Below are 23698 nucleotides of genomic sequence, written 5' to 3' on the forward strand. Positions count from 1 at the left end.
CTCACCCTAATGCAACGCTGCTGCTACACATCGCCCACGTGCAGCACCACACCAACTGCTCCAAGCTGCTTTTTCAAACAGGTTTGCAAAGCTGTTAGGCTTAGACTTGTATTTTTCCACAGTCTATCAGCACTTTTCCATCTTGCATAATCATCATCTACAGAATTGGCTCTTCTTTGTCAACTTGGAGAGCATGCAAAGTCATTCTGTGATCCTCAGGACAGCCCCTCTCGCTGCAGAAATCTTCCCCCTTTGCAAAGGGGTCATAAAAATCCTTCTAAATAAAGCTATTGTTGAAGGCTGAAAATGCACCTTTCTCTACGGATGGGTGTGGATTTTAATTTTGTTGGATCTTCACTCAAAACCAAAATTATAATGAGCTGCTGAAAAATACATTTGTCCAAGAAAGGGCCTTGGGGCTCTACAATATTTCAAGTGGAAACATGGCAATTATCCTCTTCTATTTAAAAATTTAACTATTTATGAGTTGATAGGTCAACAACAACAACAATAACAAAAAAGATCAAGGTACAAAATGATTGAAACTCCACAGCATCTTCAAAGATTTAAAAGGAAAAATTAAATGCGCTATAACATGAGACAGTAAATACCACAGTTTCCACTGTTTTCTTCTGGGATTTCCTACAGTAGTGAGAACTGGGCCAGAAATCCAGAAAGCACACACAGACCCTTGCACAGTTTTCTTTTCAAACTGTTCTGAAACTGAAACATAACCACTGGCATAAGAATTGGATGGAAATCTACTTCAAGGGAAGTTCATTTAATTAATGTGTTTTACACTGTTATTAATCACCCCCCTTCCCCATGTCTCCAGTTACTCTTTTCTTACATCTCGCTATAGGTATTTTAACATAAACCACTTAGTTTCTTAGCAAAAGAGGAGCCCAGGGACAGGACTGTTACCTTGAAACACTTAGTAAAGCCAGAGCAAGAAAAGTAAACCAGGAAAGATGAATACAGAGCCTTTCCAGTTGTTCTTTCTGGAACAGAATCTAATCCTTTTAATGACATTTTTTGGTGCAGAGTTAAAGTGCTGGAAGTGTGCTGTGAGCCACTCAGACGTTTTCATGTTTAGTGACTATTGGGGTTACTGCCAGCAAGCTGAACTTGTAGCTCTCTGTCAAGCTCTGTTTAGAATTCATCCAAGATAAGGTTTCAGGATTTACATTTAAAAAACCTATTTGTAAAGGGAATAACTCACAGAACAAAATTATTCCGTGTTGAAAAAACTGGGTAAGAAAAGATTTGGAGAAGCTAGAAAACTGCACATGCTCTTTTCATTTAATCTTCTTATATGAGTGCTAATAACCTTATAAAAATAACACTGGATTTTATTTCGTCCCTTAAAACCTAACCAGGAATTTGACCAAGCCACTGACAACTTGAACACAGCTGAGCACACACACACAGAGGTCTCCTAAAAATCCACCTGATCTCAAAGAGTTAGAACACCCTATATTTTCATGAAATGATTTGACTTTCCACCAAAACTCATCGAATCCTGCTCTGAAGCTGAAATTCCAAAGGCTCCTTCAGCCCTGTGGCTGTCTGGGGTCACCCAGCCAGCTGCCAGCACAACTGTATTTGGTTGCAAAATGCCTGACTGGTGGAACTTGTTTTTTTGGCCATTGTTCATAACCAGGGTTCCTCTGGTACCTCCACAGCCTCGGGGAAGGGGAGAAAAGTGAGACACTGCATGTGACCCAGGTGTTGCAGGAACTCCCAGCTAAGTCTGCAAAATTTAGTGTACAATACTACAACCAGCAGCCAGTCCCTTTTCCTTGTGCTCGCAACCTATAAATCATATTACCCCACCTACTATTCTGTCTGAAGACTTATTGTGTTCATAAAGCTGTTAACAGACCAGCTCTCCACTGGGTGCACAGAGCACCCCTTGGCCAGCTGCACCCTCACCTCCCTGCTTTGGAAGCCATGGGAGTGATGCTCATCCCTGGTCATGCCTGTGTCACTACAATGACTCCAGAGAAAGCTGGAAACAAAATCAGGGTCTTCATATCACAATAAGGTCAGTGTTAAATCTCAGTCATCGCATTACAAAAAACGTGCTTTGTTTGTTCTGCCTCTGTTTCCATGACAGTAAGTAGTGCTGAGAAAAGTCTTCTAATCAAAGTCAGAAATCCTTGTTTACATACAAAGCCTCGGGTGCCTTGTAGAAAATCAATCCCTGTGAAGTGTCCATGTGACAGCAATGGACTGAACAAACCCAGAGGTCAAGCCCAGCCCGCTGGGGGAGTGGGGATGGATCACCCCATCTCCCTGCAGTCCTCCCAGGATGAGGGGATGAGGGAATGGGGAGGAGGCTCCTGGCAAAGATCTGGGTGTAGGTCACCACTGCAATATGCCTCCAACTCCCTCTCAGCAAGGTCCCAGTCCAAACACCTCCTCACTCCAGGCAGGCAGAGATGGTGGCCTGCTCAGGGGATAGAGAATTGTGAAAACCAGACTCGACTGTGTGGGTTTCTTGCCCTGCCTTACTTACCAGTACTTCTTCCTTACTACTCACTTACTGCTCCCCCAAAAGCAGATACTCCGGATCACATCACCTCCTCGTACAAAGACACAATTTAAGACTTAAAGAAGGGGGAAGCATCCACTGAGCACAGTGACAGAGTTTCTGACACCTGCCTCAAGATCCTCCAGCCCTGGGCTGAGCAGGTGAGAGCTCAGCAGCTCACCAGCAGTTACTGGTACCTGGCAGCTGCTTCACCAGAGGCTCCAAAACATAACAAAAACAGGGGTAAACACTGATGAGAAGAAAAAAAATAGATCAGCTGAATTCTTATAGGACTGTTGTAACAAAAACATGGAAGGAAAAGAATGAAGAGCAGTATGGAAACAAAACTATGCAGGATGCATTTAAATTCCCTGCTGCTGAGTGTGCTTCTGAAAGACTCCAGGGGCTGGACCCCCCTGCTCTGTGGCCATCTGCAACCTGGGGTCACTCAGCCAACCACTGCCCCAGAGTAAGTCGCCAACTGGGGCCAGTGGACATCCTGACCCAGGAAGAGGTGGACACTGAACACCCCCAGAGTCAAAAGCTGCAGGTAGAACATGGCTCCTTTGCTTCCCAGCTTCTTTTAATCCATCCTAACACTGTAACTTCACCACTGACACCAGTGCAAATCCTTTAGGTCTGCAGACCGCAACCCCAAGCAAGGAACACACAGGCACAAACTGAAGACAAGACATACAATGCATGAAGACAGAGCAATACCCAGGCACTGTTACACTTTTCTCTGCTCAGCAGACACTGCAAAGCTTCTACATAATTTGATCAAGGCCAAAACCTGTGCACAGCAAAACTGATTTCACACGTGAGAACTGCTCCTGCCTCACAGCAGCATAAGCTGCATCTGAGCACATGGAGACAGAGATAATGCACACGGTTCGCCCATCTGAAAAAAAAGGAGAGAAACAACAGAAACTGTCTTTCTGAAGGCACTGCTGAAATATGCCTTAAAATAAAAGCTGAACTTGGCAATAAAAAGAGTGTTAATTTGATCACAGGGCACAGCACTATCCCTCAGGAAGCCAAACCACTGAAAAACAACAGTTGTTATCACACCAGTGATTTACAGAACAAACAGACACATAATCAAGTAAAATATTTTAATCTTTGCAGCGTGGAAAATGTCAGCTACCAACCCTGAAAGCAGTTTTTTGTCCTAGCAGAACTGCAACATTCTAGATAGTACCAATAACTCCTGGTTCATGCGAGCCTTTAAAACTAAGCTTAATTAGAAAGAACTACAAAAAAGAAAGGCATCTTACAACCTTACTCAGACCAATCAGGAAGCCACCAGAAATTTGCACAGAAGTGAGAATAAGAACTGGATATTATGCACTAAAAAGCAAGTGCACTCTGGGCTGGGATCTGGCCTGAAACAGACTCACACACGCCTTTGTTTCCCTGCAGGCTGAGCTCATTCCCACAGAGGTTCCTCCTTTGCATAGAAAACAGACTTACAGTGCTAAAATATAACAAAGCCCCATAGTTTTCTGAGGCTAAAATCCTGCAACACTAGCAGAAAGATAGCCTGCTAGATTGCCACCTTTGAGTATCAATAAACCTCACAGAATCACAAAATTAAGCCAGAAAAAGCAAACCCCGCATAGCCGTCACTTCTCACACAGGAAGTTTTCTACCATGTAATTCAAATATCTGCAATCTATTAAAAATGTACTGATTTCATGCAGCATACAGCGATTGAAAAGAAACAGTGCAGGGAGAAAGCTGTTCAGATTTATCCATCATCTACTGTTTCCACTGCTGCCACTTTTTGCAAAGCTGAACCTCCCCTCTCAAAGGTGTAACACAACACACTCCCGTGCTTTTAAAAGTGCAGAAAATCTCTTACCTTGCAATATTGCCCAGCCAAAGCACTTCTCCACCTTGTTGCCCATGAAGGATTCCAGGAAAGGGGCTCAGATTTATTTTGCAGGTTGATACCTTCATTAGGCTACCATCCAATACCCCCCCTTAAATAAACCAGCCTGTAACTTGACTGTCTAGGAAGAGACTTGGAAAAAAAAGTTGGAACAGGGTTGTTTTCCAACAGAGCCCTCCACAAACAGCAGCTCTGAGAGACACTGGAAAGTAAAACCCAGCTAGAAGGTGATCATCAGAAACTTCCCCTAGAAAGAAATCTGATCCCTCAACAAAATTAACCTCTGAAGTGCTGAAAAAGCAAGAGGTCAAGACTTTCTGCTGGGACTAGGTCATCTGTGAAAGCTGTAAGCTGATGGCAGTAACCAGGCAGACTGGTGCCTCCAGATCAGGTACCATATCCCACCAAGAAAAAGCTCCTGTCAGCAGCCCTGTACTTGGAGGTACTAAATGGCACTGCTTGATCTCAGCTGAAAGACTACGACCTCTAAAAGCACTTTTCCCACTCTGCTTCTATAGAGGCGTTCAACAATGTGACTGCTGAAGCAAGTACTGTTTTATGTGAATGTACCAGAAGACATACCTAAAATGTTTTAATACAAAATATTTGAAATACTGGTTAAAAATTACCTTTTTTTTTTTTTTTTTTTTTTTGAGGGAGGGAGTGGTGGTATAGAAAAACATTTTCAATAGGAATGGTAAACAAAATAGCAATTTATCCACTGGTACCTCCAGCAAAGAACTTAAGAAGCTGAGGCGAGATAAGTAATATTAATTTGACTCTATTTACCACTGTAGAGTTAGGGAGGCTTATTATTCAAATGGAATAGACATGGCTATTTAGAAATATTTGGTTGATAAAAAGATCTGACGGTTAACATTCAAAACTCTTATTTTAGTCTAACATGAATACTTTCTGACAGGATTCTTCCAAGACCTCTGCATTCTGATGAACATGTGGGATGACCCTCCCCCCCACCCCCCCCCCCCCAGCCCAATATGGGAAATCACACCAGCTGAGTAGTGCCAAGATAAATTTCAGTTGCCAGCGGGATCACCAGCAAGGGATCCTGTTCTGGAAAGGAGATGGCAAGCCTGTAGGATGGAGCAAATGGAGAGGACATGACGCTGTTGCCTCACCTCAAAAAAAAATCATGGAACATTCAGCTCAGAACCAAAAAGAACAGTAGGAAAGACTAGTGAGAAGTCAACTATACCATCATATATTTATTAACTCAGCGTGAGTACGTTTGTCTTAAACAAACCGCACCTTTTAGCACAACACTGTAATGTTGGCTGAAAGGGTTAAAATGCAAGAATTCAAAGGTTATAAAACAAAGACTTTGTGGAGATATTCTGCTGCCAAAACCTTCAAATAAATGAGTCGAAGTCTGAGCATGCCTTTCTACTGCTGGAGTCTGTATTTCAGTGGCTACTGTGTAACTATGGCAACACAGAGGACGGGTAATTCAGGGGCTGGTGGATGTGACAACTTGCAATTTAGAACAACACTAATAATGAAAGTGGCTTTGGGAAAAGCATCATTTAACACGAACATTTGTGGTTCAAAATTAAAAAGACCTCTTCACTTAATTATACAAATTTTTAGATTTTTTTTCAGCTGGATGATTACCTATATTTTCTTAGTCTGATGATGAAAAAAAGGTAGAAATTGTGCCTTTTGGTTCATCTGCACCTTAGAGTGCAGCCAACCCACCCCCTTTGTGATGTGCACACGTACAAATGCAGAGCTGCTAATGTCACTATCTTTGCTGAAGATTAGACAAGAATCACATGGCATTATTAAAAGAAAGTTATGTATTATCCATAAAGAATGAGGGAAAAGATCCTCATGGACTGTTATCAGTCCTTTTTTGCCTCTGGTGCATTTTAACTGCTATCCTTTATCAAAGAATCCTGAAAACTGCTTCTCGTTCCTTATTTTAATTGCTGAATACTGAGTAGAGATAACTCTCAGATATGACAGGTACTTAAAAGAATCACAACTGCAACAGTAAAGCTTTTTTTCAATCCCTAACACCCTTCCTGCTTCCTCTAAATACCTCTCACAAGTGATGTTTCTCAATATCTGCCCATGCAGTTGTATAGGAAATTAGTGACTGACCCACTGCTAATGGCAACTAAGAATAACCAGAAATATTCTAATTTTAAAAAAATTCAAATCTGAAATTGTAACCTAGGGGGAAGAAAAATAATCAGGGCATTGCATCTGTTGAATCACCAGCTCCCCAGCTCCAAATAAAGCCAATTTCACAACACTAAAATACAGCTCTACCCTCACACCCATCTGCAGTTCCATTGTCCTTCCCTTCCCTGGCAGTCCTTCCACTGCAAAGGAGGGATTTCGCAATGTAATACCCATAACGCTAAATACAGAGGGATATTTCCAGATGAGTTTTACATGTAGCAATAATCACAGTTTTATGGGTCAGGAAGTTCAGAAGATTAGTGAGTTATGGCTGCAGTGTACAAAAGCGTTTGTGTTAGAAGTTTCACATAGCAATGGGGTGAGATAAGCTGTGAACAGCTCTACATTAATTTCTTTTATGGTAGTTAAAGTTGGGGAGAAGTAAAGAGACCCCACGTATTAATTTACCTAAAGAACAGCTGCTTAGAAAAGGCTGCAAAGTGTCCTAATACTCAGTGTCATAAAACCAGTGCACCTCCAATAATCCCTTGTTCCTTCCCCCCACACCCGTGTGCTATTCCCATTAACCTCAGGCACAACTGGGATCCTGGTCAGAACTGAACTACATCTGCTTGCAGCGAAACAAAACCTTTATCAAAGAAATGCCTCATTCCATTTTATTTGCAAAGGCCTAAAGCCACAATTACAGGTTTGCATTCTAGGTTAAGGCAGCTCAAATTTTGCTGCATTTCAAATACTCCCTCGGAGAACACCTGAAAATTGTCGGTTTACTGCAACACATCAAATCCTTTTTATTTTTGTTTCTCAGCAGGCTGAGATCTATCAGTTAGGAGCATATAAAATGTCTGCATTTGATATCTGGAACAATTACAAATGTAACACAAGCAGCATAGGCTGCAAAGACATCCCACTTCACAGTCTTTGGAACCTGCTAGAAAACGTGCGGCATGAGGCTTCTGCCACATCTTGCCCTGGAAGAGACTCCACTGCCACTGGGTAAACCGATGTCTTAGAATCATATCAACAGCATTTTTTAAAGATTTCTTTTTCATATCTTTCCTCTTAAAGGACATTAAGATTATTTAAATTTTAAAAACCCCCAATATTTGTAACAATAGAACCTATTCCAAACAGACACAAACATGCTTTTGAACACAGTTGTAGCCTTTGAACTAGAGCACATGGAAATACATGGAAAAACACACCTTTTTGGAGTACTTTCATTGATTATCTGCATGAGAAAATAAAAGCAGAACTACAGCAGCACTGCTGCACCATTACAACTCTTACATGTGATACTATAGGGCTAAGCCTCTATGTAACTACCTAAACAAGTGACCTTTGCATTAAAGTAAATTTAAAGAAAAAAAAATCGAACAAGAGCAACAAAGAAGCCCCAACTTACTGAACTCACATGTAATTGTTAATCCTAGGAAGGTATTTCTACCTAAAACCAGAGGAACACTGGCAGCAACATAAACCCTCAGGAAGAGGTATAGTAGAAAATAAACCCCAGCTGCTACAACCCTGTGGGTTTTCAGTGAGGTTCCAAAGGAAGCTTGGAAGACAGGAAAAGTAGGACTGGAAAATGAAGCTTCATCTTCTAATTCCCCTTATTCTTCAGAGGCACTGAGTTTGCAGACTGATGAGGGATGTCTGCACTGAAACACTCCTCACATCCTTAAATCTCAATGGGAAGAACCCTCTGTTGCCTCAGGCTTTCCTGAGTGCAGACAATTATATCATGGTGATGCTGTATGGATTTTATGGATTTATGGATTATTTATTTTTGTAAGTGAACACATGAAGTGTAGAATACTTTGGGGTTTTGTTTAAATCACTCAGATGGTATCACGCAGAAGAAAGTAAAAAGGAACCATCAGTGTGTGCTGCTGCATGGGCATATATTGTAATGCCTAGGAACTGGGCAAGGAGAAGTTTAGGGAAAGGGGATTCTGAACCCCAGGAGACTGTGAATTCGACCAGAAAACTCAAATACAGGGTAATATTAGTAATTACTGCACAGTATGAGATAGACTTAGCATCCACCTCCAAGGAGCAACCATTAAGGAATGCCCCAGATTCCTCCAACAAGGTGAGATGCATGCCTGATGGGGAAGAAAGATTACTTGTGTGTGTGTGTGTGTGTAATGTATGATTAAAAATGGTTTTATAACATTTTAACATGTACTTCAAACATTGTTTAAAAAAATGCCAGTAGCCTCCATGGAGCACTTGTGTTGATACAGTAATGAGGTATACTTATCACTATGCCTACTTCAAATGAATAAGCAGATCAGAGTGAAAAACACAAATGGCTACTTTCTATAATGAAAAAAGGCAGGGAACTGGAGAAAATCCAACAAAAATAGGGGATGCTGGACAGCAATTTAGCTTGAATATTCTTATCTGAGAGGAATTCAAAATGAATGCTGAATCCAGGGGTTACACTTGGATGATCCAAAATGTTTCTATATTTAAACACATTACCAAGTTTAAAACTCCTTGAGTGAGAAATATTATCAACATATGAACTATATACACATGTATTTGCTTTTGCATCTATGATTTCTATGCTAACATTCCCAGATATAACAAATAAACCCAACTAAAAATGTGTAAGAAAAATAGCCCATTAGTAAGAACAGTCGATATAAAATGAAAAAATATCTGATCTTGAAGTGCAGTTAATGTGGTGAAACACAAGAATGATGTACCATTCCTGCTGTCTTAAATGCAGTTTTCTTTATCTCCTTCTCCAAACTATAAAAACCAGTCCTCTTCCCAAAGAATATAACACTGCCAAGCAAGATATTAACACACATGCCACTGCCTAAGGAAAAAAAAATGTAATTCTTCCAATCTAGACTGCTGAACAGATCGACAGGAACTGCTACAATATTCTAAGTTTGATGCCTACCAAAAAGAATTATAAACATAGTGCAGCTGACATGAATTCTTTTTCTCAGGACTCTGAAAAAATGCTTTGGGGTGAATCTATGACAGAAGTGCATATAGCATTTAAAGTTCATTTTCTGAGCTTTCTAACATCATGTCTGTGTCAACAAGCAATGGAGAGGAGAACAGAAACAGATATGAAAGAAGTTATACAAATCATCATCTAGGAGCAGTGAGGTAGAGAACAGCTCAGAAAGAGAGAAAAATTGATTTTTCTCAATTACAGAAAGAACCTGAATTACAGGTTCTGTCTTGGCCAGCAGGTACAGGGCTCTGTGTCAGAGGATGCATTCAGGCCCAAGAAGGATATGCCAAGTGGGATTAGGTATTTCTGGCTGAACAAGCAGCTCTCCAAGTGGTTGTAGGACAGTTTTGAGAAGCCCTATAAAACTTGATTTAACCTTCCTACCCACACTCCCCCAATAAAATACTAAAACCATTACTGTTAAATCAATAGCAGTCATTAACCATGTCAGGGCACCCACTGTAAAACCACTGCTGTATGTATCTTGTTCAGGGATGATCAATAGAGTTTATCCATCTTAATTGCTTCAGCCTTCCCCTAATTAGAGCTATCTCTGAATTTACAGCTATTTATTGTTGTTGTGGATGTTGTAAAGCTTGCACATCTCACTAGAAAAGTAAACTGGTTTATTCTAATGAAAATACCACTACCAAATCAAGCTAGCATCATTGTAGTGTTTGCAAATCCTCTGTATCACTGAGTCTATAAACATTCAAACACTTCAACTGCATACTCTGCAAAGAACAAAGACACAGACACTAAACTTCAACAAAAAGTTATTTTCCTTAATTTCTGAGAGTCCATTTGTGTTTTTTCTTACAAAACAAAGGGATCTACTTCACCCATATAACACTAGGATGTTCCAAATACTTTATCTGAGTCAAAAGACATCACTCCTTCTCAGGTTACCTTGCAAAGTATTTCCACTCTTTTGGATGTGCTTTTCATGTGAATTGTTCTTTCCTCATTTTTATTGTTTCTGTGCATCAAATAGACTAACTCGCCATTTCCAAATTCACCGTAGACTCTTAATGCAATATAGAATTTGGGATATTTCCCCTCCCTGCCACTGTTATCTATGCCTGGTTATGCAAACTAAGGCTTTTTTAGATTTATAATCTCCCTAAAACTAAATTAACTGAATCAAACCACTTACCTACAAGACAGCAGCTCTAACCAGCGCATACTTTTAAACAAAAGTTTCTCCTAGCACTTGAGTATTGTTTAAAGTGGTGACAATTCTTATGGACTCATTGCTCTACAAACACATAAAATAGAAATTCTTAATTAAAGAGCAAAAAAGCCCAAAGCATGCACAGTAAGGCATTAAATTTAAACTAATATTTCAAAATTGCAGCCGATTAGAGGTGTGTCCTCCATGAAACGCCTTATCTCATAAACACCTGTGGTAATCACAACTCACCCAGGTGAACTTCTGACCTCAGCTAAGCCCTAATAAAATCGCAGCTGAAAATCACCTGAGAATGGTCCTTCAGATTAGCTGCATTTCAGAGAGCTACCATCAGCTTCACAGACGCTTGACTGGAGAAAAATTCAGACTTGCTTTTAGCAAAAGGTCAACTTTATAACTGCTCCACCAGTTCCATTGCTCAAAGATTACTTACGTAGAGAGAAAACACTCTTCTTGCAAATCCAACAATGAACCTTCTTGCTCATACCTGACCTGAAGATACACACATGCATTTAGACTGCAGTAGGACGGGGGAAAACTGATGGCAAGAACAACTGAATACTGATATAGCAAGCTACTGCATGTTACTGTTGTTTTCTTTTGAAACTGAGCTACTAAAACCAAACTCCTGACCCTTGCAGCACCCAGATTATCTGATGCCTGACACCAGAACAATTAACCTGGTAATGAACTTTTATATTGTGTTCTTACAGTTTCCTAACAGGTAAATATTTTTATCATATACCTTATGAACTATGTTAAATATTTAGTCTGCAATGCCATATAACCATATAAGCATTTTTTTCCAGGGAGTAACTCTGCCCACATTATCCCACCTCTCCAAATAGCCAGGTCCCACCTGTTTGTCTCCCCTCCCTCAAGTCAGAAAAAAACTACTAAATTCCATGCTCTAGTAAAAGGTATAGCAATGTTCACAGGCATGCACCTAGTAATTAACCAACAAGGGGTTAATTATTATCATGCCTCATGGCATTATCATGCAACCTTTTGTTACATTTTATTTCTTTACAATCAAGTGCAAGGACAGATGTAGTCAGAGCCAGAAGTGACACTAATCCTGGGCTTCTTCCACAATTGTCCCTGGTATTCCTGGTTATCTCCAGAGGGCTGTCTGGCTCTTTATTCTGTCAGCTATTTATCTGCACGTGAAAACTTTGCAATATTCATTTCCATGCTGCATCATTTTACACATGAAAATGCTGAAGACAAGACCTAAGATGTGGATTACTGGCTGTGGGCACAGTTAATTAACATGCATATGATCTGTATGCAAATCATGTCATTGGAAATAGTGACTATTAGCATAACAAGCGTTTATTATTTATTGAGATGCAACTCGAGCAGGCATCCTGCTGGGGTCTGACATCCTCCGCCTAAACGGCACCATCTTTTCTTTCTTCGTTTACACGTTCTTCTCGCCTCTTGCTGATTGCCGGCACAAAAACAGGGAGACTCCCTTCTGTGCCTTTCTTAAGGGTGGAAGTCTTGTGTGTTTAATTGCGTGTTTAATTGCCCTGGAGCATCCGATGCAGTTCAAAGCTCTGCGGAGCCTCTCCCCTGAGCCGCGCTCCCCTCCCGGCCCAGCGGCCGAACCGCAGCCTGCCCAAACCATCCCTTCACCCACATTATCTCTCTAATTCCTAACAGATAACAAGTTTAAAGCAGCAGCTGGGACTTTTTTTTTTAAAGGAATAGTGTGAGAAAACAAAAGCTCAACTGTGCAAAGTTATAAACCTTTCCCAATATCACGCCTAACCTACTTCAGAAGAATTTAACCTTTTAATCGCTCCAGCCATGGAATGGAACAGAAAACCACAGTTTCACTGCTTTTCAGCAGGTGAGCAAGGCTTGCTTGTTCATCATTTTTATCACTGTTCATCAGTCCATCAGCCGTGCCTGCTGAGAGCTCTGGATCACTGCTGCCAGCACTGCTTCCCTGCTCCTCTTCCTACCCCGCGCAAATCCCACGCTCTCTGCAGGACTCCTTAACCTTTCCTGGCATTTCTGTGAGAGCAAAAACTTGCAAAACCGCTCCTCACCCAGTAATCCCTTCCCCAGCCCTGCTGGGTTCATCCTCTTAGTGCCTACACCCACTGCTTCAGCGATGGCTGTGTTACAGTCATGAACTAATTAGCAGGGGAAATGAGTTCAATTATTTATTACTTTGCCAAAACTGAGATGTTTGGCCTGAAATTTTCCAAGCTGCATGCTAACTGAAAGATGGACTTTGGTCTTGGTTAAAAACAGGACAATTCCCCAGAATCATTAGAAAATGAGACACGATTTTACTATTGAGTTGCATTGATCTTCCCTGTGAAAACTTGTCCTGCAACACAAAGTATTTGGTTTTGGAGGGCCCTGGAGAACAGAGAGGGTAAGACATGAAAGGAAGCCAAGAATGTACATGAAAAGTAACTGGAAAAAAGAAAAGAAAAGCAAAAACAAATTTAGATGGCAAGTCTGGAGCTGAATGTTGGGCCTGCTGGAGGTGGTGGTTCGATCACTGCTCTACAATGATAAATGGCTGTGACTCAGAGAACCAGCACAGAATCCTCCAACATTTTGGGTTCAAAGGGACCTTAAAGATCATCCTGTTCCAACCCCACTACCATGGCCAGGGCCACCTTCCAGTAGACCAGGTTGCTTAGGGCTCCATCCAGTCTGGCCTTGAACACTTCCAGAGATGAAGCATTCACAGCCTGTCCCAGAGCCTCACAACCCTCAGAGCAAAGAATTTCTACCAAATATCCCTTCTAAACCCACCCTGTCAGTGTGAAGCCATTCGCCCACGTCCTGTCACTCCCAGGCCCTTGTTCTAAGTCCCTTTCTTGTAGCCCCTTTAGGCACTGAAGGGACTCTCAGTTCTCCCTGGAGCCCTCTCTTCTCCACGCTGAACAACCACAACTCTCTCAGTCTGTCTTGATCAGAGACTCCTTTACACCACAGTGGTGGTACAAAAGCAACTGAGAAGTGACCAGAAATGTCCAAAAGTGACTGGAATCCTGTCAGAAGTTTATTTTGTTAAGAACAGGCTTTAAGGCACTGTCATACTACCTCTAGTTTGGCAAGCTTTTAGCTAAAACTCTCGAACTGCCAGCTCTGCTACTGCTATAGCAAACATCCCTGCTTTAGAGAAATTTGGATTTTTTAAATTAAATATCCTGTTGGGTTATGAAAAAATGTGACTTCACAACACTGAGACAACTCCCTTGGACCCCTTGTTAATTTTCGGAGTTCAGTCAGCTGGGGGAGATGTGGGAGTTCAAGGACTTCAACCTGAATTCTTTCCATCCCATTTCCTGTCCTGATAGCTCCACAATAGTCAAGAGTCCAATCAACACCTTTCAGTATCTTATGTTGATATTATTTCCAGCAAATAATTTGGCAGGAGAGACAGGGAAAAATATTCTTACAGAAACAACCCTAACACAGGAAGCCAAAACAGAGATCCTTGCTCCAGTCAGGCACAGCAGCGACCTCAACTAAACTTTGTATTATGACCTTAATCACTGCATCGCTACTCTGTAAGGAAAAAAAACAAGAACAAAGCCAAAACCCTTATTTTCTGTTTAATCCATGTACAATAATGAAATATTTCTAAACCAGCCTCTCGTTTCTCTGTCCTATTTCAACATTGGCAGAGTGTGGCCATCTAGCTAAGGCTGAGCAGTGAAATGGTGCCTCCCTTTGCTATCAGAGACTTAAACTAGGACTGATAAACACAGCTCTGTTTCAGTGAATTCCTCTAGAATTAAGGAGTGGTCATTGGATATATTTGTTTAGCGACTTCAATGGACTGAACCGCACAAGGGAAGACAGGATGAAAGGACAAAAGTCAGTAGGTGTATCCTGCCCTCTCCCTCCCCAATTAAAAAATCAGATTACTAGTTAGATTAATGCACACAGTAATATTTAGCATTTTAACAGGCTCACCTAACAACCTGAAGAAAGTCCTTGCTTTCAAAATTAACAAAGAAATTAAAAAAGATTCATCTGAAAAACCCCTTCTTGGTTATTCCCACCCCTTTCCCTCCAATGTGTGATTGTGCTTTGGTTCAAATAGATTTTTAAAGACACAAAGAACAGAGTTCTCAGAGATTCGTTTATAAGATAGTAAATCCACAGGTTTTTCTTCTTATCACCCCGTTCTTCTTGTCTGCCTTGAATCCATTCTACTAAGTTATAGTTACAGTTCACTACTATTCTTGAAAATGTCCAAAGAAAGTTTCATTCTCCTCCTATGATCTCACCCAGACTTGCTTAGCCAAGTCATTAGTTACCTTTGGCTCTCATTTTTTAATTTCTAAAATAATCCCTTGTTCCTAAATGATTTGATAACATACACATTGCCATAATAAATTCAACCACATCACCATATATTGCAACCCCGTCATTTTAAGGGTGTTAAAATCCAGAGGTGAAATCAGACCCTGATGTCAATAAATAAAAGAATGTACCCAAAGTGGGGAGTGACTTACGGATTCAAACACATTTCATAGGCAAAGTTGCAGTAATTTGCCCAATTACAAACAGTTGCAGCTGCAGTAATTTTCTGAGGATACAGGTAGATGTGATAAAAGCCCAGCCAACAGCACAAGGCATTGTGTGGAAAGAGATGGATGGCTGCAAGGGAAAGCAAACTGGTGGCATAGAGGGGATGATGCAGGAAAGGTAAAATAACTCACAGAAAAGAATGACCAGAATTGTGGTGGTGGAGAGAGGGCAACATATGGTATGACTCACAGAAAAGAATGATTATTTTTTCAGTCACATGTTTAGCTCATTACAGCTGATGTAAAGTCAGCCATATAAATATGGTGTGAGAAATGAGAATGCCACTAAAATCAAGAATTGGTCAGAAGTTACTGCAGAAAGGGACCAAAACTCTAAGTCACAGCATAGAAGACACCTCTGATTCTGCCCTCTGGGTGTTGGAGATCAAGCCAACAGCAAACTTAGACCAAAAGCAGTAACAAGCAACTTCTTGTTGCTATATGGCATTTTGGCTTTTAACCTCTATTAACAAAGAAACGACTTAGTGGTTATAGTTAGAAGCCAACAATTTCAACAGAAATAAGAGCACGAAATTTGCAGCCTGACTTCAGTTTGAAATCATAGTCTTTGATTTCAGAAAATTTCTGTCTTTCCTTTGCATGCACATTTTAAGACCTTAGAAATGTGTAAATGCAAATTTCTTTCCACCACCTGATCCCTTTCATGAATCCTTTGCTTCAGAAATGCTCTCAAAGCACAAATGAAAAAATTCTCTCTCTAGGAGCAGACAGGATACACAGTCCCAAAACACAGGTTAAGTGGAATATAAGGCTTTCCTGGGTGAATGTAACCTCCGTGAACTTGACCTGGCACAGTGTGCTCATATTTCTTTGCCATAGGCTCATCTTGGTGATTCTTTCTTCTCCTTTTCCCCTCCCATCTTTTTCCACAGAGACACACAGTTGCCTATAAATACATCTCCAGCCATTTCCTGATAATACTCTGTTCATCCCTTCTGCATTCAAAACAGTTCCAGTTCTGCAAATGCAGTATAATGTTTCAGTCATCCCCGAAAACAAAAATTAAGTCTTTGCATAAAAATGCAAATGAAACATGAAACTATGCATGCGCACATCAGATGCTATCAAATAACATGAATGGTTTCAAAGAAATGTTCAAGGCATTAAGTTATGTTACGAAGAGTATTTCTAGCTGCAAGTTTCATAACAAGAATAAATCAACCTTGACAATGAACAAGAAAGAGGGAATGAAACCTTTTTGAACACTCAAGGTGGTTTGCTCATTTCCCTCAAACCAAAATGAATGAATTAGTTGATATATATGAAAATTAACTCAAACTAACAACATAATCAGAAAAGATAAACTTTAAAGTTCAAATTAGATTTAAAAGATTAAAATATTACTTAGGGCTGAGGAGAGCACATGGTAACTCCACAGTAGCTGCTGAGCTGAGCCTTTGTAAGTTAAGGAACAACAGAAAAATAACATATAGTTAAAAAGAGCTGACCTCAGCCCTTGGACTTTGCTCAGGCACTAATCAGACTTCCCATGTTTAGCACTTATCCCCTGGCTACTTATTGACTATCTGTAGCTGGACAAACATAAACACAGCCTCTAGCAAAGGGGTGGTTACTGAGGCTCCCTGTGCCAATCCTGCACACAGGTTTCACATGTTCCAATGCCACTTATGTCCAATTAATTAGCCTCACACTGCAGCAGTTTTAATAAAATCAGATGTTTTAATTTTAGTGAGAATATATTAAAAAAAAAAACAACCTTTGACTAATAAAAACAAATTACACACATTCTCATAATACTGATGCAGTAGCACAATGTCACTCTAACTATTTCCACTCTGGAGTGTGCAATTATTTATCCTGGCCAAATGTATATTTAACTGCATATACTTAAGCAACATAAGAACATCATGTGGAAGTCCAAATGCCTGTTTACACAATAGCAGAGTGTTTTTAAGCACCATGGAGCTGTGTAACACTGAGCAGTTTAAGCCTCAGGATGTTGGAGCTCAATGCAGAAAGATCAGAAGCTTGTTCTGTGGAGCCTCAACGTCACTGTGAATCTTATTAGCTGTCATAAAAAGGTCACAAAGTCACCTTATCATACTGCTGAAAAATCCCTATGTCGTGAGGAATTGAGAAGAGCAGGATAGCATCTACAGATAAGAATGGACCCCCAGTATGGAGTATCTAGTTGGACACCAAGGAAGTTATGACACCAAGGAATGACGTGACATAGGCAGCAGCTCCAAGAATCCTGGGGCAGCAAATATATCGTTATAGTCTTTCGTCCCTGCCACTCCACTCCCCAATTGGTAAAATGCAGCACAGCTGCTCTACAGAGGGGGAATTTCCTTCCCTTGGGCACAGACATTCACTCCACATGGTCCATACACTCTGTCCTCTGCACTTCTGCTTGTGGACAGACATGGGAGATGAGCATTCCCTCTCTGAAATTTGAAAACTCGGTTATGGGTGACAGATAAGGCCTGTGGCAGAAGGGGCAAAGAGTGCACCTCTTTGTGAAGTGCCATGGAAACAGGGAGGGAACCTTCATTTTATCTGAAGACATCTTCTGCTTCCACAAGTGCCAGGTCAGGGATGCTTTCACTTTCTTTGGTATCAATCAGTCCCAAAGCACCCCCTGCTTACTTCAGTACCTTCTAAAAACACAGGAGCTGCCATTCAGGACAGCTGAAGGAGCTAACTGTGAAATTAAATACGAGCTCAAAGTTGTGGATACTTTAGAGATTCTTCTGCTATACTGCAGATGTGGATATTTATTGGATATACCAGGGTAGTAGTTCCATCCAGCTTCACGCCTTCTAGTTAACTGTCCAATTTAGGAGTCTCATTCCCATGTATATGCAATGGATCAAAGCATCCAGACACCCTGAATTCCTTGGAGGGGCCTCACTGATAGAGACCCTTCACCCTATCTGCAGTGTTTGAAATCTCTTCACTTGAGGGGACGAAACTGGGAATAAATGATGGAGAGGGGAGGGGAGGGGAGGAGAGAGAAGAGGAGAGAGGAGAGGAGGAGAGAGGAGAGTGGAGAGGAAGGCAAGCAGGCAGGCAGGAAACTCCAACGAAGCTCAGAAGAGCATGCATGCAGGAAAACACATGCATCTTACATTTGGACTCAGAATTTTGATATAATTTTCCAAACAATACCATTGCAGGTAACATTCATCTGCAAAAAAGAAAGCTTAGATCCCGGGCGTTAACATTAATATTTCTATTACCATGGAAGCAAATACTAATAGACTATTGTTATAATCACAACAGAATACATAGCTGTATAGCAGGAGAAAAAACAAATATTGAAATTTACAATTACGGACAACGAAGACGGACAGACAAACAAAGATCAAAAGGAGAACATTTAGGTTTTCCAGTAATGACATATTTAGTAATAACACAATATTTGAAAAAAAATCACCAGTCTAGAAATTTGCTTTGCAGCCACAATGAGCTTCCATACTCTTCAAACAGCCCCAAACTAGGATTCTGCTCTGGGAGCCTGACAGCTGTCTGCTATTAGTTTTATCTATTCAATCTCCAAATCCCAAACTCAGAGGTTACTGGTGTAGGTCAGTAGTGAGACTGTGTTGACTCTCTTGCCATTCGACATGGAAACCAAACAACAAAGTCTGCTCTGTGTCAGCAAGCATTTCACATTCTTCGGTTTGTCATGCAAAGCACAAAGACCGTGATACAGTTCAAAATGGTCTTTGTATCTACAATCTTGTTTACCCTTGGAATACAAGCTTAATTTCCCACATGTCTAAAGTGTTTTGAAAGCCACTTCATACAACAGAAAAGACAGTGCTAATCTCTGGCAGTGGAACCAGAAATAGAGGGTTTCAGAAGAGCCTCCAAATCAGCACTGAGATCAACTTTATACTTATACACTTCGAGTGGGGGTGTATGAAAGGAAGCATCTTGTCAGGAAAATCTAGTTCCAGTGGTGTGGGATTGTGATTTTTTGGCATCCCTAGATGCAAATTATTCAGCTGCTTAAATCAGACACTTTTCCCTGTTTTCACAGGATCAGCACCCACAATTCTGGAAAAGGCAAGGTCCCTTCACCTGCCCACAGATGCAGTGCAGCCTTCCAGGGAAGCACAAAACTGTTTGCATGGGCAAAAAGAAGGTCAGGATGAGTTGTTCCCTTGAGGGCACCTCCCACCTTCCTTTAGATTTGTAGTGAATAGCAGCTCCTGGCCTCAACACTTTACTGAGATGCTACAGGAGAGATGTAAATAAACCCTAAAATACAAAGGAATGCAGAATGAGAATCACAGCTACAAAAGCAAGGGGCAATGACACTAGGGAAAAGGCCGCAACAAGAAATGCAGCTCCTAAAGCCTAGGTCCAGATTATCTCCTGCATATGTTTACATCTAATCAAAACAGGCAGTTGTGAAGAGGATTAGAACTAGAGTGATAACCGAGCACGTGAAGATTGTCCAATCAACTGACTTTGGAGGGAAGAGCTTGCAGTTGTAGGCTGTTTTGGTTGGTTGGTTTTAGTATTGAGTGGTAGAATTGCACCTTCTCATGTGAAGAATTCTTGAAAAAGGCAAAGAACTGCTCTCAGCTGCCTTATCAGTCTGTGGAGGTACTAAACCTGGTATTAGAGAACACCTGAATGCCTGAGTAGAAGAATAGGATAATTCTTGGCTTCTTGAATGCACACAGATCCTTACTGCAGTAATATCTGCCCTTTTTTTGTGGCCATGAATACACAGAGAAGGAACTGTTCCCAAGGAAAACCAATTCTAATTTTACAAAATGTCAGTTAACTAATAGGCAGAAAACTGCTTCAACAGCCAGCCCCCACAGGTCAATCATACATCTGCTATTGCTACACGCCGTGATATTTTGGAGCCTGGACAGAATTTTTGACACAAGCACAATCTCAGCTGAAAAATTATCTACTTCCTTAAGTCATCCCCTCTCCAAAACTCTCTCTAGTCTTCCAACAGCTCCCAGCCTCACTTAGTTGGTTGCTGGAATCACACTCTTATCTGCGATTATGCAATGAGTAAAATTAGACCGAGCCTGAGAAACAAACTCTCAAACCTATCTCAGTTCCACTGTGTGTCCATTATGCCCCTCTAAACAGAATTAACATTACCAAATCCTACAGAAGTACTGCTCAGAATACTTCATTTAGTGTACCCCATGAACACCTGCCCCCAAAAAGTGTAAAAAGAAAAAAAAAAAGAAAAACATTATTACCGTGTCTACTGAACAAATTCACACAAAATGAAAATTTTTGCTTCTAGACCTGAAGAAAACTTTACAAGAAGTTTGTCATCTTTTAGACCACTGAAACAGATATGTCAAAAGACACTGCTTCCCTTGACTAACCTTGCCATGTTTGTTTGTAGAGTGTCCTTTTCTTCCTTTTGGTAACGCTCATTTCAGCCCCCAGGTATAGCTACTATACCTTTGTTTTGAGCTACTATTTGTTGCTTAACTTTGCAATTACTTCATGTAATCTAAAAGATTCCTTGGAAAATAAAAGTATATGGTATTGTGATTCTAATCAGCAGGTCCCAGGGCCATAAACTTCAAAGAATCTTTGCAATGTGAATTTCCCCTGCTTCTGAGAGTCAGTTTTCAAGATAAATGTGGGGCCTTTCAAAGACAGGGAGATGGATATCTACAGGTACCAAGGTACAACCTGCATATTTAGAAGCAGTAGCACTTTTTTTCTAATTTAGTAATAAAATCCAAACAGACGGTCAAACAGGGCAGATGATCTGCTAGGCATGAATCATTTTACCAGTCCTGTGACTCTGCTGTTAAGCAACTCTAGATGGGCATATATACACAAATTGCAGTGACTCACAGCACAGACACAGCAAGCAATGAATGCTCAAAACCATGTTTCATCTATATTATCCTAAAAAACCCACACTTAGAGAATTTAAGTTATTTTCTAGAAAATTATGCTTATTTAGTATACAGCATCCTTTTACAGGGGTGTTCCACTGTCCCAGCAAGGAAAAGAAATGGGAAAAGTGGAGCTTATAAGTTATCTTAATCATAGCAACTTAATGCAAGTGCAACTGCCAGAATGTTCTGGAAGTGAAGGAACTGTGAAGTGATGGCATGTAATCTTCCAAGTGGAGAGGAAATAGTGTGGCAGCAACTTCCTCAGCTGAGACCTCCTGAGGTCTGTAGATGACTTCAGTGGATGTAGTTACCCCTTCTCCTTACAGAAGAGACATCCTCCCTCTGCAAACTCATTCACACAAAACACCAGAGGAATCTCCCTGCAAGTTCCTTTGCAGTGAAACTCCACAAACACTTATGTCAGCTCTCCTGAGGGAGCACTGCAGGGCAGGGAGATGCTGTGGGGGAAGGAGATGATGGGAATTCCACTGCCGTTACCAGGCAGGAATATTTATTTCTACGTATTATTACAGCAATTGGGTCCATCTGAAGTTTAAGATATAACCCAGTCATGTTTTAACAATTTAAGAAAGTCTATGTGTCAACAGATATCTATTCCAGAACCATTTTCTCTGTTTTGCCCCTTTTCTTATGTATTGTGCTACCACTGCTAGAGCAGTAAAACTCCAGCAATGATGACATGGGGTGTGGTGGAGTAGTTCTGCTACACCTTCATTTAACTTCATCTTCACTGTCTCAATTAAGAAGAAAAGCTGAAACCACAGTCAGGGCTTTAAACTGTCTCATCCTACCATAAAACTACATAAAGAATATCTTAACAAAAATTTCCTTTTTCTTTTCCTTATATTATAAATTTTTCCATTGTCGACAATAAATCAGCACCTGACCAAAAAAAAAAAAAAATTAAAAAAAAATTGGTGCAGCTTAAAGGAAATTTGGTGCAGCTTCTTAAGCAATACCCATCAGCACCATGACTGTAATTCAGACTGTAATTTTCAGACTGTAATTCTGCTTTCAGTGAAATCTGCCTTCTCCCAAAAGCAGTGACATCTTCTATCCCCACTTTTCAAAACAGGCCAATGTTTTCCTCAACTTGATGACTTGCTTCAGCTTGCTTCTCAGCCCTTCTGAAGTGTGATCCAAGTTCCCCTGGTTATGAAGGCAATCCAACAATCTACCTCCACCACCAAGAACTAGCCCATCTCTGCAGTAATCTCATCACTGTAGCAGGATTCAAGAAATTAAATTGCAGTTAGTGAATTTAACCATACTCCAGACAAAGGGGTTTACTCCACAAATGTGAAATACTGTCTACTACCTGAGTCAAGAGACATATAAATCTGTTTTTATAAAAAGCAAATTAGCAGCAAAATGCTACTCTTCAGCTATTTTTGAAAGCCATCATTTTTACCATTTGTACTGCACTCAATGACATCCCTATTAACAGCAAAGTATGTGTGCTCTGCATGGAATGTCCTCTGGCTTTCTGCTCAGTTTCTGCTTCACTCCCAATTCTTCTTTCCTGTCCATCTCCTGTCCAGGCTCCACAGTCTCCTGTGGGATTGTCCAAAGATCTTTCCAAAAGCAGGAAATACTTCTAAAATGCCGACTGCCAGGAGGAAGCAGCCTCAGTCACAAATCTGCCTAAGAGTTAATCTGAATGTGGACTTGTTTCCAACCAAGCGTGTGACAAGACTGGTACTGTAGTTACCAGACATGATCAGGATACAGACACACCCTTGAAGAGCAAGCTCAACACTGTTTTTACTGTTTTACCTATAGTCCATCAAGTCATTACAGTCAGGAGCTGAGAAGACCTTTCTATGCCTTTATGCAAAGCCAGGTGATTCATGCAACCTCAAATAGAACTGTAAAAGGGAAACAATTGAAGTTAATCATGCTCAGCAGTAGTTTTTTAAGCACTTCATCACTGATGATTTTTTAAAGGTCATATAGATACTTTCCTAATAGCATTGAAGTCACTCTTGACAAGCTCACATTCACAATCTCCTGTCCCAGTCACAAGATGTGATAAATCAGCACAGGTCTGAATTATCTCCTCTAAATAACAGCTTACACAGGTAAGCAACTACAGAAAGATTCATTCAGATCTAACTTTCCTACACATATTACAAATGCAAGTTATATATATGAAGGCAAGGGCCAGATTGGGTCTCAGATAGAGCAGCTGTCTGACAATGTGAAATCAACTTAAATAATCAGATGGCACACACCAAGTCCATATATATAGAAAAGACAAAACAATAGGATATTTACTTCTAACCTTGAAAAAAATAATCACAAACTAAATTAAGAAAAACAATCACAAACTAAAGAAAAAAAGGTATTTAAATGCCTTTTCTTAATTTAAAATGCCTTTGTTTTAGGCAAACTGAAATTATCTTAAAGTCAAAAAGTAAGCTCAGCTGAGTTGTGCAATG

At 40.6% G+C, this 23698-nt stretch overlaps 1 protein-coding gene across 4 annotated transcripts in view; it reads right to left on the bottom strand.

Moving 5' to 3' along the window:
- The window catches only part of NAV2 (neuron navigator 2), a 387234-nt gene that overhangs the window by 55946 nt on the left and 307590 nt on the right, over positions 1 to 23698 (bottom strand). The window contains exon 1 of one of the 4 annotated variants that reach the window (XM_066187508.1): positions 4401 to 5380. The exons of the other annotated variants lie outside the window; for them this stretch is intronic. Coding sequence (XP_066043605.1) covers positions 4401 to 4498 — 98 coding nt within the window. The 5' untranslated portion in view covers positions 4499 to 5380. Of the gene's footprint in view, positions 1 to 4400; positions 5381 to 23698 lie in introns of those variants that run through there. 4 annotated transcript variants of the gene reach the window in all.

Source organism: Chamaea fasciata, unplaced genomic scaffold, assembly GCF_029207755.1.
Source record: "Chamaea fasciata isolate MVZ Bird 193981 ecotype frontalis unplaced genomic scaffold, bChaFas1.0.hap1 SCAF_7, whole genome shotgun sequence".
In the NCBI taxonomy this organism is placed as follows: Eukaryota; Metazoa; Chordata; class Aves; order Passeriformes; family Sylviidae; genus Chamaea; species Chamaea fasciata.